General features: G+C 49.0%; 1 protein-coding gene across 4 annotated transcripts in view; it reads left to right on the forward strand.

Moving 5' to 3' along the window:
• Nucleotides 1–9658: 9658 nt before the first annotated feature.
• Nucleotides 9659–16511, forward strand: part of LOC138672455 (putative butyrophilin subfamily 2 member A3) — a 21728-nt gene continuing 14875 nt past the window's right edge. The window contains exons 1-2 of one of the 4 annotated variants that reach the window (XM_069760435.1): nt 9659–10033; nt 15303–15362. In XM_069760435.1, the coding sequence (XP_069616536.1) occupies nt 15357–15362 (6 nt within the window). In that variant the 5' untranslated portion in view covers nt 9659–10033; nt 15303–15356. Of the gene's footprint in view, nt 10034–15261; nt 15475–16511 lie in introns of those variants that run through there. The other 3 variants (XM_069760436.1, XM_069760434.1, XM_069760433.1) reach the window with 3 other exon arrangements.

A 16511-nucleotide genomic window follows, 5' to 3' on the forward strand; every position in this document is an offset into this window, starting at 1 on the left:
AAGACCATGATAGCCCTTAAGAAGATAAATGGGTTAGCAGCAGAATTAAAATCTAATGCTGGAGTAGACACATCTTTCTTTTCCGGTTGGTTGGGTGGGCTCAAAGGATTCCTCCAACAAGCTTGTCTGGTACTGATTGCCCTTCTTGTAGTTGGATCGATAATCCTCTGTTGTGTTATTCCCCTGTATAAAAAGGTTATCACTGAGGCAACTCCGACTGGCACCTTCCCCAACCAAGAAGTAGACCCACCAGAGTACGATGGCACTGATCCAGGGGAAATCTCTAAGTACGCCCCCTCAAGATGTTAGACAAAACCCCTTACTCTCAGATGATGCAAAGAGATTTAGTTTAGGGACAGCGGGAGAACTCCATGTGAAGCTAGTGAAGGGTTCAGCTGCCTGGAGGCCTCTCACAAGGGGAGAGCTTCTGAGGTGTCTGGATGAAGAAATCCACCTCCCCTTTCCCCATCACATGGACAGTCTCAAAGGATCTTTCTTTTTAGGGAAAAACTTAGTGTTTAGGGGGGATTGTCAAGGTAAAAATATATGTTTTTATACTCTTTTGTACTTTTATATATTCTTATGCTGTGAAACAATAAGTTTTTCCCCTTTGCTTGCCAAATGCAAATTTAACTGTATTTAAGATGGCTGCCAGTGTTCACTTTTGCCTTAGTTTTTGTACTTGCCAAGAATCTACTTTCGTTTCTGAAGCTAAAGTATCGTTTCTGGAGAAATGGAAACTTAACAAGATGTGGACAAAGGAAGATTCATCAGATGATGTCATAGCCAATCAGAAGGACTGAATACTAGATACATTGCTTAAACCCCGCCTAACCCCGCCCTCTGCACACCTTCCCCCAATGGACTATATAATGTTATGTATATGAAATAAACAGTTCAGTTGCTGTGAGGTTACCACTACGTGTGGAAGCATAAGCAGACTCTGAGTTTGAACCAGCATTGTGTCTGACTCATTCTTCACTTCGGTACCACTGCTTTAAATCTGATTTGGAATGACTGGTGGATGAAGGGTATTGTCGTGACGACCCCGACAATATGATGGAGGGGCCTCCTCACTATGATATATGGCTGAGGGGCCTCCTCGCTATGATATATGATGGAGGGGCCTCCTCACTATGATATATGGCTGAGGGGCCTCCTCGCTATGATATATGATGGAGGGGCCTCCTCATTATGACATATGACGGAGGGGCCTCCTCGCTATATGATGGAGGGGCCTTCTCACTATGATATATGGCTGAGGGGCCTCCTCGCTGATATATGTTGGAGGGGCCTCCTCACTATGACATATGACGGAGGGGCCTCCTCGCTATGATATATGATGGAGGGGCCTCCTTGCTATGATATATGATGGAGGGACCTCCTCACTATGATATATGATGGAGGGGCCTCCTCACTATGATATATGATGGAGGGGCCTCCTCACTATGATATATGGCTGAGGGGCCTCCTCGCTATGATATATGATGGAGGGGCCTCCTCACTATGACATATGACGGAGGGGCCTCCTCGCTATGATATATGATGGAGGGGCCTCCTCGCTATGATATATGATGGAGGGACCTCCTCACCATGATATATGACGGAGGGGCCTCCTCGCTATGATATATGATGGAGGGGCCTCCTCACTATGATATATGGCTGAGGGGCCTCCTCGCTATGATATATGATGGAGGGGCCTCCTCACTATGACATATGACGGAGGGGCCTCCTCGCTGATATATGATGGAGGGGCCTCCTCACTATGACATATGACGGAGGGGCCTCCTCGCTATATGATGGAGGGGCCTCCTCACTATGATATATGGCTGAGGGGCCTCCTCGCTATGATATATGATGGAGGGGCCTCCTCGCTATGATATATGGCTGAGGGGCCTCCTCGCTATGATATATGATGGAGGGGCCTCCTCACTATGACATATGACGGAGGGGCCTCCTCGCTATGATATATGATGGAGGGGCCTCCTCACTATGACATATGACGGAGGGGCCTCCTCGCTATATGATGGAGGGGCCTCCTCACTATGATATATGGCTGAGGGGCCTCCTCGCTATGATATATGATGGAGGGGCCTCCTCGCTATGATATATGACGGAGGGGCCTCCTCGCTATGATATATGATGGAGGGGCCTCCTCACTATGATATATGATGGAGGGGCCTCCTCGCTATGATATATGATGGAGGGACCTCCTCACTATGATATATGACGGAGGGGCCTTCTCGCTATGATATATGATGGAGGGGCCTCCTCGCTATGATATATGATGGAGGGACCTCCTCATTATGATATATGACGGAGGGGCCTCCTCGCTATGATATATGATGGAGGGGCCTCCTCGCTATGATATATGATGGAGGGACCTCCTCACTATGATATATGACGGAGGGGCCTCCTCACTATGATATATGGCTGAGGGGCCTCCTCGCTATATGATGGAGGGGCCTCCTCACTATGACATATGACGGAGGGGCCTCCTCGCTATGATATATGATGGAGGGGCCTCCTCGCTATGATATATGATGGAGGGACCTCCTCACTATGATATATGACGGAGGGGCCTCCTCGCTATGATATATGATGGAGAGGCCTCCTCACTATGATATATGGCTGAGGGGCCTCCTCGCTATGATATATGATGGAGGGGCCTCCTCACTATGACATGATGGAGGGGCCTCCTCACTATGATATATGACGGAGGGGCCTCCTCGCTATGATATATGATGGAGGGGCCTCCTCGCTATGATATATCATGGAGGGGCCTCCTCACTATGATATATGATGGAGGGGCCTCCTCGCTATGATATATGATGGAGGGGCCTCCTCGCTATGATATATGATGGAGGGGCCTCCTCACTATGATATATGACGGAGGGGGCGCCTCGCTATGATATATGATGGAGGGGCCTCCTCACTATGATATATGACGGAGGGGCCTCCTCGCTATGATATATGATGGAGGGGCCTCCTCGCTATGATATATGATGGAGGGGCCTCCTCACTATGATATATGACGGAGGGGCCTCCTCACTATGATATATGATGGAGGGACCTCCTCACTATGAGATATGATGGAGGGGCCTCCTCGCTATGATATATGACGGAGGGGCCTCCTCGCTATGATATATGATGGAGGGGCCTCCTCGCTATGATATATGATGGAGGGGCCTCCTCGCTATGATATATGACGGAGGGGCCTCCTCACTATGACATATGACGGAGGGGCCTCCTCGCTATGATATATGATGGAGGGGCCTCCTCACTATGACATATGACGGAGGGGCCTCCTCGCTATATGATGGAGGGGCCTCCTCACTATGATATATGGCTGAGGGGCCTCCTCGCTATATGATGGAGGGGCCTCCTCACTATGACATATGACGGAGGGGCCTCCTCGCTATGATATATGATGGAGGGGCCTCCTCGCTATGATATATGATGGAGGGACCTCCTCACTATGATATATGACGGAGGGGCCTCCTCGCTATGATATATGATGGAGGGGCCTCCTCACTATGATATATGGCTGAGGGGCCTCCTCGCTATGATATATGATGGAGGGGCCTCCTCACTATGACATATGATGGAGGGGCCTCCTCACTATGATATATGACGGAGGGGCCTCCTCGCTATGATATATGATGGAGGGGCCTCCTCGCTATATCTGATGGAGGGGCCTCCTCACTATGATATATGACGGAGGGGCCTCCTCGCTATGATATATGATGGAGGGGCCTCCTCGCTATGATATATGATGGAGGGGCCTCCTCACTATGATATATGATGGAGGGGCCTCCTCACTATGATATATGACGGAGGGGCCTCCTCGCTATGATATATGATGGAGGGGCCTCCTCGCTATGATATATGATGGAGGGGCCTCCTCGCTATGATATATGATGGAGGGGCCTCCTCACTATGATATATGACGGAGGGGCCTCCTTGCTATGATATATGATGGAGGGGCCTCCTCACTATGATTATGATGGAGGGGCCTCCTCGCTATGATATATGATGGAGGGGCCTCCTCGCTATGATATATGATGGAGGGGCCTCCTCACTATGATATATGACGGAGGGGCCTCCTCGCTTTGATATATGACGGAGGGGCCTCCTTACTATGATATATGACGGAGGGGCCTCCTCACTATGATATATGATGGAGGGGCCTCCTCACTATGACATATGACGGAGGGGCCTCCTCGCTATATGATGGAGGGGCCTCCTCACTATGATATATGGCTGAGGGGCCTCCTCGCTATGATATATGATGGAGGGGCCTCCTCGCTATGATATATGACGGAGGGGCCTCCTCGCTATGATATATGATGGAGGGGCCTCCTCGCTATGATATATGATGGAGGGACCTCCTCACTATGATATATGACGGAGGGGCCTTCTCGCTATGATATATGATGGAGGGGCCTCCTCGCTATGATATATGATGGAGGGACCTCCTCACTATGATATATGACGGAGGGGCCTCCTCGCTATGATATATGATGGAGGGGCCTCCTCGCTATGATATATGATGGAGGGGCCTCCTCATTATGACATATGACGGAGGGGCCTCCTCGCTATATGATGGAGGGGCCTCCTCACTATGATATATGGCTGAGGGGCCTCCTCGCTGATATATGTTGGAGGGGCCTCCTCACTATGACATATGACGGAGGGGCCTCCTCGCTATGATATATGATGGAGGGGCCTCCTTGCTATGATATATGATGGAGGGACCTCCTCACTATGATATATGATGGAGGGGCCTCCTCACTATGATATATGATGGAGGGGCCTCCTCACTATGATATATGGCTGAGGGGCCTCCTCGCTATGATATATGATGGAGGGGCCTCCTCACTATGACATATGACGGAGGGGCCTCCTCGCTATGATATATGATGGAGGGGCCTCCTCGCTATGATATATGATGGAGGGACCTCCTCACCATGATATATGACGGAGGGGCCTCCTCGCTATGATATATGATGGAGGGGCCTCCTCACTATGATATATGGCTGAGGGGCCTCCTCGCTATGATATATGATGGAGGGGCCTCCTCACTATGACATATGACGGAGGGGCCTCCTCGCTATGATATATGATGGAGGGGCCTCCTCACTATGACATATGACGGAGGGGCCTCCTCGCTATATGATGGAGGGGCCTCCTCACTATGATATATGGCTGAGGGGCCTCCTCGCTATGATATATGATGGAGGGGCCTCCTCGCTATGATATATGACGGAGGGGCCTCCTCACTATGATATATGATGGAGGGGCCTCCTCGCTATGATATATGATGGAGGGACCTCCTCACTATGATATATGACGGAGGGGCCTTCTCGCTATGATATATGATGGAGGGGCCTCCTCGCTATGATATATGATGGAGGGACCTCCTCACTATGATATATGACGGAGGGGCCTCCTCGCTATGATATATGATGGAGGGGCCTCCTCGCTATGATATATGATGGAGGGACCTCCTCGCTATGATATATGATGGAGGGGCCTCCTCACTATGACATATGACGGAGGGGCCTCCTCGCTATGATATATGATGGAGGGGCCTCCTCACTATGACATATGACGGAGGGGCCTCCTCGCTATATGATGGAGGGGCCTCCTCACTATGATATATGGCTGAGGGGCCTCCTCGCTATGATATATGATGGAGGGGCCTCCTCGCTATGATATATGACGGAGGGGCCTCCTCGCTATGATATATGATGGAGGGGCCTCCTCGCTATGATATATGATGGAGGGACCTCCTCACTATGATATATGACTGAGGGGCCTTCTCGCTATGATATATGATGGAGGGGCCTCCTCGCTATGATATATGATGGAGGGACCTCCTCACTATGATATATGACGGAGGGGCCTCCTCGCTATGATATATGATGGAGGGGCCTCCTCGCTATGATATATGATGGAGGGACCTCCTCACTATGATATATGACGGAGGGGCCTCCTATGATATATGGCTGAGGGGCCTCCTCGCTATATGATGGAGGGGCCTCCTCACTATGACATATGACGGAGGGGCCTCCTCGCTATGATATATGATGGAGGGGCCTCCTCGCTATGATATATGATGGAGGGACCTCCTCACTATGATATATGACGGAGGGGCCTCCTCGCTATGATATATGATGGAGGGGCCTCCTCACTATGATATATGGCTGAGGGGCCTCCTCGCTATGACATATGATGGAGGGGCCTCCTCACTATGACATGATGGAGGGGCCTCCTCACTATGATATATGACGGAGGGGCCTCCTCGCTATGATATATGATGGAGGGGCCTCCTCGCTATGATATATGATGGAGGGGCCTCCTCACTATGATATATGACGGAGGGGCCTCCTCGCTATGATATATGATGGAGGGGCCTCCTCGCTATGATATATGATGGAGGGGCCTCCTCACTATGATATATGACGGAGGGGGCGCCTCGCTATGATATATGATGGAGGGGCCTCCTCACTATGATATATGACGGAGGGGCCTCCTCGCTATGATATATGATGGAGGGGCCTCCTCGCTATGATATATGACGGAGGGGCCTCCTTGCTATGATATATGATGGAGGGGCCTCCTCACTATGATTATGATGGAGGGGCCTCCTCGCTATGATATATGATGGAGGGGCCTCCTCGCTATGATATATGATGGAGGGGCCTCCTCCCTATGATATATGATGGAGGGGCCTCCTCGCTATGATATATGATGGAGGGGCCTCCTCGCTATGATATATGATGGAGGGGCCTCCTCGCTATGATATATGATGGAGGGGCCTCCTCCCTATGATATATGACGGAGGGGCCTCCTCGCTATGATATATGACGGAGGGGCCTCCTTACTATGATATATGACGGAGGGGCCTCCTCACTATGATATATGACGGAGGGGCCTCCTCGCTATGATATATGATGGAGGGACCTCCTCACTATAATATATGATGGAGGGGCCTCCTCGCTATGATATATGATGGAGGGACCTCCTCACTATGATATATGATGGAGGGGCCTCCTCACTATGATTATGATGGAGGGGCCTCCTCGCTATGATATATGATGGAGGGGCCTCCTCGCTATGATATATGACGGAGGGGCCTCCTCGCTATGATATATGACGGAGGGGCCTCCTTACTATGATATATGACGGAGGGGCCTCCTCGCTATGATATATGACGGAGGGGCCTCCTCGCTATGATATATGATGGAGGGACCTCCTCGCTATGATATATGATGGAGGGGCCTCCTCGCTATGATATATGATGGAGGGGCCTCCTCACTATGATATATGATGGAGGGACCTCCTCGCTATGATATATGATGGAGGGACCTCCTCGCTATGATATATGATGGAGGGGCCTCCTCGCTATGATATATGATGGCGGGGCCTCCTCACTATGATATATGGCTGAGGGGCCTCCTCGCTATGATATATGATGGAGGGACCTCCTCACTATGATATATGATGGAGGGGCCTCCTCACTATGATATATGACGGAGGGGCCTCCTCGCTATGATATATGACGGAGGGGCCTCCTCGCTATGATATATGACGGAGGGGCCTCCTCGCTATGATATATGACGGAGGGGCCTCCTCGCTATGATATATGATGGAGGGACCTCCTCGCTATGATATATGATGGAGGGGCCTCCTCGCTATGATATATGATGGAGGGGCCTCCTCACTATGATATATGGCTGAGGGGCCTCCTCGCTATGATATATGATGGAGGGACCTCCTCGCTATGATATATGATGGAGGGGCCTCCTCACTATGATATATGGCTGAGGGGCCTCCTCGCTATGATATATGATGGAGGGACCTCCTCGCTATGATATATGATGGAGGGGCCTCCTCACTATGATACATGGCTGAGGGGCCTCCTCGCTATGATATATGATGGAGGGACCTCCTCACTATGATATATGATGGAGGGGCCTCCTCACTATGATATATGACGGAGGGGCCTCCTCGCTATGATATATGACGGAGGGGCCTCCTCGCTATGATATATGACGGAGGGGCCTCCTCACTATGATATATGTCGGAGGGGCCTCCTCGCTATGATATATGATGGAGGGGCCTCCTCGCTATGATATATGACGGAGGGGCCTCCTCGCTATGATATATGATGGAGGGGCCTCCTCGCTATGATATATGACGGAGGGGCCTCCTCACTATGATATATGACGGAGGGGCCTCCTCGCTATGATATATGACGGAGGGGCCTCCTCACTATGATATATGACGGAGGGGCCTCCTCGCTATGATATATGACGGAGGGGCCTCCTCGCTATGATATATGACGGAGGGGCCTCCTCGCTATGATATATGACGGAGGGACCTCCTCACTATGATATATGATGGAGGGGCCTCCTCGCTATGATATATGATGGGACCTCCTCACTATGATATGATGGAGGGGCCTCCTCACTATGATTATGATGGCGGGGCCTCCTCGCTATGATATATGACGGAGGGGCCTCCTTACTATGATATATGACGGAGGGGCCTCCTCACTATGATATATGACGGAGGGGCCTCCTCACTATGATATATGACGGAGGGGCCTCCTTACTATGATATATGACGGAGGGGCCTCCTCACTATGATATATGACGGAGGGGCCTCCTCGCTATGATACATGATGGAGGGACCTCCTCACTATGATATATGACGGAGGGGCCTCCTTACTATGATATATGACGGAGGGGCCTCCTCACTATGATATATGACGGAGGGGCCTCCTCACTATGATACATGATGGAGGGGCCTCCTCGCTATGATATATGATGGAGGGACCTCCTCACTATGATATATGATGGAGGGGCCTCCTCGCTATGATATATGATGGAGGGACCTCCTCACTATGACATATGACGGAGGGGCCTCCTTACTATGATATATGACGGAGGGGCCTCCTCACTATGATATATGATGGAGGGGCCTCCTCGCTATGATATATGATGGAGGGGCCTCCTTACTATGATATATGACGGAGGGGCCTCCTTACTATGATATATGACGGAGGGGCCTCCTCACTATGATATATGACGGAGGGGCCTCCTCACTATGATACATGATGGAGGGGCCTCCTCGCTATGATATATGATGGAGGGACCTCCTCACTATGATATATGATGGAGGGGCCTCCTCGCTATGATATATGATGGAGGGGCCTCCTCACTATGACATATGACGGAGGGGCCTCCTTACTATGATATATGATGGAGGGGTCTCCTCACTATGACATATGATGGAGGGGTCTCCACACTATGACATATGGCTGAGGGGCCTCCTCACTATGATATATGAGGACAGAGGACGCCGCACACCTGGATCTGTGGCCGCACTGCTGGCCTCTCACCCCGGCGGGCAGACTCCTCCTGGTGCCGCAGTCAGCACGACCCCTTCAGGTGAGGGGGCAGCAGCTGAGCGTTATACCTGCACTCGCTGAGCGTTATACCGGCACTCGCTGCGCTCAATAGTGACACCGTTCTTCTCTCCTCCATCATGTAGTGCTCCGTGCTGACCAGCAGATGGCAGCGCTGCTCCCGCCGCTTTCCTGGTTTCTCGTCATTTCTAGTAAATGGAAACTAGCAGTAAACACATTGCGTCATCAGTGATGACGTCAGAGACAGGGGCCCCCACTGTCCGGGGTATAGAGACCCCCGCTGTCCGGGGTATAGGGCCCCTAGAAGGGTCTGTGATAATCCCGTCAGGCTCTGTGCCCACATGTCCGCCGCCGGCTGCAGAGCGCAGGTGCCTCCTCTGATCCCCGATCCATCACCGCGTCCGATACATTGTGCACATGTCCGTCCATGGGTGGTCGCAGGGGGACAGGCACATAGTGGACCTGGGATTACTAGAAATCCCCCCTGTGCTGCCACCTCCGGCCGCACCCATTCCTGACCGGAGCCCCGCACAGAAGAGAAAGTGAAAGTCACCGCGACACCCGGACATTCCGCGCTCAGCAGACGGTGTCACGGTGAGTCTCCGGGGGTCCAGCCGGGCGGACGCCTCACGGTGCAGGGGGCTATGGGGGTCCTTGTTATATGGGGGAGGGGGCTGTAGAGGACTGTGGGGGCTCCTCCTGTCATCCATCACATTAACCCTTTCCCTCCGGGGCGGTGGTTTTTGCCCTCTGTGTTGTTATTGGATTTCTTCCTCTTGTGTTCTGGAGACGAGTTGTGGTTGTCGGTGACTCCATTTATTTTACTACTAGATGGTGGCGCGATTCTAAAGCCTCGGGTATTCTAGAATATGTATATAGCAGCCACATAGTATATAGCACAGGCCACGACATATTCTTGAATACCCGATGCGTTAATACAGGCCACGCAGTATATAACACAGGCCAAACAGTATATAACGCAGGCCACGCAGTATATAACACAGGCCAAACAGTATATAACGCAGCCCACACAGTATATAACACAGGCCAAACAGTATATAACACAGGCCACGCAGTATATAACACAGGCCACGCAGTATATAACACAGGCCAAACAGTATATAACGCAGCCCACACAGTATATAACACAGGCCAAACAGTATATAACACAGGCCAAACAGTATATAAAGCAGGCCACGCAGTATATAACACAGGCCAAACAGTATATAACGCAGGCCACGCAGTATATAACACAGGCCAAACAGTATATAACGCAGCCCACACAGTATATAACACAGGCCAAACAGTATATAACACAGGCCACGCAGTATATAACACAGGCCAAACAGTATATAACGCAGCCCACACAGTATATAACACAGGCCAAACAGTATATAACACAGGCCAAACAGTATATAAAGCAGGCCACGCAGTATATAACACAGGCCAAACAGTATATAACGCAGGCCACGCAGTATATAACACAGGCCAAACAGTATATAACGCAGCCCACACAGTATATAACACAGGCCAAACAGTATATAACACAGGCCAAACAGTATATAACACAGGCCAAACAGTATATAACGCAGGCCACGCAGTATATAACACAGGCCAAACAGTATATAACGCAGGCCACGCAGTATATAACACAGGCCAAACACTATATAACACAGGCCAAACAGTATATAACGCAGGCCACGCAGTATATAACACAGGCCAAACAGTATATAACACAGGCCAAACAGTATATAACACTGCCCAGATAGTATATAGCAGCCATGTAGTACATAGTTACATAGTTATTAAGGTTGAAGGAAGACTATAAGTCCATCTAGTTCACCCCATAGCCTAACCTAACATGCCCTAACATGTTGATCCAGAGGAAGGCAGAAAAACCCCATGTGGCAAAGAGTAAGCTCCACATTGGGGAAAAAATTCCTTCCTGACTCCACATACGGCAATCAGACTAGTTCCCTGGATCAACGCCCTATCAAGGAATCTAGTGTATATACCCTGTAACATTATACTTTTCCAGAAAGGTATCCAGTCCCCTCTTACATTTAAGTAATGAATCACTCATTACAACATCATACGGCAGAGAGTTCCATAGTCTCACTGCTCTTACAGTAAAGAATCCGCGTCTGTTGTTATGCTTAAACCTTTTTTCCTCCAAACGCAGAGGATGCCCCCTTGTCCCTGTTTCAGGTCTATGATTAAAAAGATCATCAGAAAGGTCTTTGTACTGTCCCCTCATATATTTATACATTAACATAAGATCGCCCCTTAGTCTTCGTTTTTCCAAACTAAATAGCCCCCAGTGTAATAACCTATCTTGGTATTGCAGACCCCCCAGTCCTCTAATAACCTTGGTCGCTCTTCTCTGTACCCGCTCCAGTTCAGCTATGTCTTTCTTATACACCGGAGACCAGAACTGTGCACAGTATTCTAAGTGTGGTCGCACTAGTGACTTGTATAGAGGTAAAATTATGTTCTCCTCATGAGCATCTATGCCTCTTTTAATGCATCCCATTATTTTATTTGCCTTTGTAGCAGCTGCCTGACTCTGGCCACTGAACATGAATTTGTCATCCACCCATACACCCAGGTCTTTTTCATTGACGGTTTTGCCCAGAGTTTTAGAATTAAGCACATAATTATACATCTTATTACTTCTACCCAAGTGCATGACCTTACATTTATCCCCTTTAAAGCTCATTTGCCATTTATCAGCCCAAGCTTCTAGTTTACATAAATCATCCTGTAATATAAAATTGTCCTCCTCTGTATTGATTACCCTGCAGAGTTTAGTGTCATCTGCAAATATTGAAATTCTACTCTGAATGCCCCCTACAAGGTCATTAATAAATATGTTAAAAAGAAGAGGGCCCAATACTGACCCCTGTGGTACTCTACTGCTAACCGCTACCCCGTCCGAGTGTGCTCCATTAATAACCACCCTTTGTTTCCTATCCCTGAGCCAGCTCTCAACCCACTTGCACATATTTTCCCCTATCCCCATTATTCTCATTTTATGTATCAACCTTTTGTGTGGCACCGTATCAAAAGCTTTTGAAAAGTCCATATACACTACATCCACTGGGTTCCCTTGGTCCAATCCGGAACTTACCTCTTCATAGAAACTGATCAAATTAGTCTGACATGAACGGTCCCTAGTAAACCCGTGCTGATACTGGGTCATGAGGTTATTCCTCTTCAGATACTCCAGTATAGCGTCCCTTAGAATGCCCTCCAGGATTTTACCCACAGTAGAGGTTAAGCTTACTGGCCGATAATTACCGAGTTCAGTTTTTGTCCCCTTTTTGAATATTGGCACCACATTTGCTATACGCCAGTCCTGTGGCACAGACCCTGTTATTATGGAGTCTTTAAAGATTAAAAATAATGCAGCCCACGTAGTATATAGCAGCCATGTAGTATATAACGCAGCCCACACAGTATATAACACTGCCCAGATAGTATATAGCAGCCATGTAGTATATAACGCAGCCCACACAGTATATAACACTGCCCAGATAGTATATAGCAGCCATGTAGTATATAACGCAGCCCACACAGTATATAACACTGCCCAGATAGTATATAGCAGCCATGTAGTATATAACACAGCCCACACAGTATATAACACTGCCCAGATAGTATATAACGCAGCCCACGTAGTATATAGCAGCCATGTAGTATATAACGCAGCCCACACAGTATATAACACTGCCCAGATAGTATATAGCAGCCATGTAGTATATAACGCAGCCCATACAGTATATAACATTGCTCACATAGTATATAAAACTGCCCACGTAGTATATAGCAGCCATGTAGTATATAACGCAGCCCACACAGTATATAACACTGCCCAGATAGTATATAGCAGCCATGTAGTATATAACGCAGCCCACACAGTATATAACATTGCTCACATAGTATATAACACTGCCTATGTAGTATATAGCAGCCATGTAGTATATAACGCAGCCCACACAGTATATAACACTGCCCAGATAGTATATAGCAGCTATGTAGTATATAACGCAGCCCACACAGTATATAACACTGCCCAGATAGTATATAACGCAGCCCACGTAGTATATAGCAGCCATGTAGTATATAACGCAGCCCACACAGTATATAACACTGCCCAGATAGTATATAGCAGCCATGTAGTATATAACGCAGCCCACACAGTATATAACATTGCTCACATAGTATATAAAACTGCCCACGTAGTATATAGCAGCCATGTAGTATATAACGCAGCCCACACAGTATATAACACTGCCCAGATAGTATATAGCAGCCATGTAGTATATAACGCAGCCCACACAGTATATAACATTGCTCACATAGTATATAACACTGCCCACGTAGTATATAGCAGCCATGTAGTATATAACGCAGCCCACACAGTATATAACATTGCCCATATAGTATATAACACAGCCCACGTAGTATATAGCAGCCATGTAGTATATAACGCAGCCCACGTAGTATATAGCAGCCATGTAGTATATAACGCAGCCCACACAGTATATAACATTGCCCATATAGTATATAACACAGCCCATGTAGTATATAGCAGCCATGTAGTATATAACGCAGCCCACGTAGTATATAACAGCCATGTAGTATATAACGCAGCCCACACAGTATATAACATTGCCCATATAGTATATAACACAGCCACGTACTATATAACAGCCATGTAGTATATAGCAGCCATGTAGTATATAACGCAGCCCACGTACTATATAGCAGCCATGTAGTATATAACGCAGCCCACACAGTATGTAACACAGCCCACATAGTATATAACACAGCCCATGTAGTATATAGCAATGTGGGCACTATATGAGTGGTTAAAAAAGACTTAAAATAAAAAATAAACATATACTGACCCTTCGAGGGCCCCTTGTAGTGCTGGCGCCTGTGTGCGGTGCACGCGGCAGCTTCCGGTCCCAGGGTTGGTATGAGCGCAGGACCTGTGATGACGTCGCGGTCACATGACCGTGATGACATGGCAGGTCCTTCTCCCATAGCATCTTTGGCACCGGAACCTGCCGATTGCACTGCCGAGGAGAGGACGCGACGGCGGAGGGTGAGAATAACCTTTTTTTTTTCATTATTATTATTTTTAACATTAGATCTTTTTACTATTGATGCTGCATGCGCATCATCAATAGTAAAAAGTTGGTCACACAGGGTTAATAGCTGCGTTAATGGAGTGCGTTACACCGCGGTCCGGTAACGCTGGCATTTACCCTGTGTGAGCGCTGACTGGAGGGGGAGTATGGAGCGGGCACTGACTGCGGGGGCGTAGGGAGCGGCCATTTTGCCGCCGTACTGTGCCCGTCGCTGATTGGTTGTGGCAATGGTCGTGGGCGTTGTGCCACGACCAATCAGCGACTTGGATTCCATGACAGACAGAGGCCGCGGCCAATGAATATCCGTGACAGACAGAAGGACAGACAGACGAAAGTGACCTTTAGACAATTATATAGTAGATTCATTGTGACAGTCTCTATTCTACGTTTCCTCTGACTGTTCCTCTCCTGGATACAAATACTGATGTAAGATACTGAGCGAGTGACCGCGGCCTTAAGGCGTTAAAGGGATTGTGTCAGTGAGACCACCCACCATAACCCCTTTATAGGAGCAGGTAGGGTGGTACATGGTATTGTTATATACGATATCTGTTATCTGAATCTGGAAAAATCCGAAATCACAATATGCAAATGAGGCACTAAGTGCTTTGTTCCGCCCAGAGCACTTGAGAGTAACAACAGTTGTAACAAATGTGTTTGCAGATCAGTGCAGTGAAAGCTCCACCTGCTTGTGTCTCCTCCAGGCCGGATCCTTCTCTCCTCAGCGGTAGAACTTAGTGACTGCGTTTTCTGAGAAGATGACGGTTGGTGCCCGTGATGTTCTGTGGAGAACTGTCAGTGACTGTCTGTAGTGTGATTATTGCGGGGTCCGTCCTGCAGTGCGCTGCTTTTGTCTCCTCGATGCAGGCGTCTTCAGTAAGGTCCTGTGCGGCTCATACTATGAGGAGGCTCCAGGGTCCCCTCCGGACGGGGTGGTCTTGTGCTGGTCCTCCGGAGGGTCCTCGTGTGCCTCGGTGGGCTTCTCTGAGCCCCTGTAAGTTGTCGCACACCTGAGATCCTGCGGACCCTCAGGGGAGTTCTTACTATTCTGTTATTTCCGCTGCTCCTCTGAGGTTTCATACGGTTTCAGAGATATGGGCCTTTTTATTTGGTGCTGATTTTTATGGTCTTTTTACAAGTGGGTGTGGCTCACAGATTCTCTGGGGGTGTGCCCTTAGGCTTCTTTGCATAATTATCCTATGAGCCACGTCCCCTTGTTAATACCATAAGAATCAGCAGGAAAGAAAAAACCCCGATCTCTGGATCTAAATGACGAACTAAGAACCCAAAACAGCAAAGGTCGGCGGGAATAAAGAAGACGACACAGCGGCCTCCTCCTCCGACCCGGGCGCAGCGCCTCTGTGTCTGTGCGATGTCATTATTAGGCCTCTTTCACACTTCCGTCTTTGAGCTCCCGTTGAGATACGTCGTTTTTTGAGAACACAGGATCCCATAAAAAAATTGGATCCTGCATTTTCCCATAGACTTGTATTAGCGACGTATCGCGATGGATGGCCACACGTTTCGTCCTTCGTGCACTGAATCCTGTGGAATTTGACGGACCGTCTTTTCCAAAAAATGTTCCATGAAACGTTTTTTGTCTGCAGTGGAAAAACGTTCCCCGACGCCTCCTGCGGCAAACGTCGTTCCACAGAATGGGAGCCTATGGAGACTGGATCCTGCGACTGGATCCTGCGCACACTGCGAAACGCAGGAATCCAGTGACGGATGCAGTTTTTACTTCTGAGCATGCCTGGAAGCAAATTCCAACCCGGGGAGAAGTGTCTCTGTCTCTCTCTCTCCCTCTCTCTCTCCCTCCCCCCCCCCCCCCCCCCTTCTCTCTCTCTCTCTCTCCCCCCCCTCTCTCTCTCTCTCCCCCCCCTCTCTCTCTCCCCCCCCTCTCTCTCTCTCTC

The sequence above is a fragment of the Ranitomeya imitator genome, chromosome 3, assembly GCF_032444005.1.
Source record: "Ranitomeya imitator isolate aRanImi1 chromosome 3, aRanImi1.pri, whole genome shotgun sequence".
Taxonomy (NCBI): Eukaryota; Metazoa; Chordata; class Amphibia; order Anura; family Dendrobatidae; genus Ranitomeya; species Ranitomeya imitator.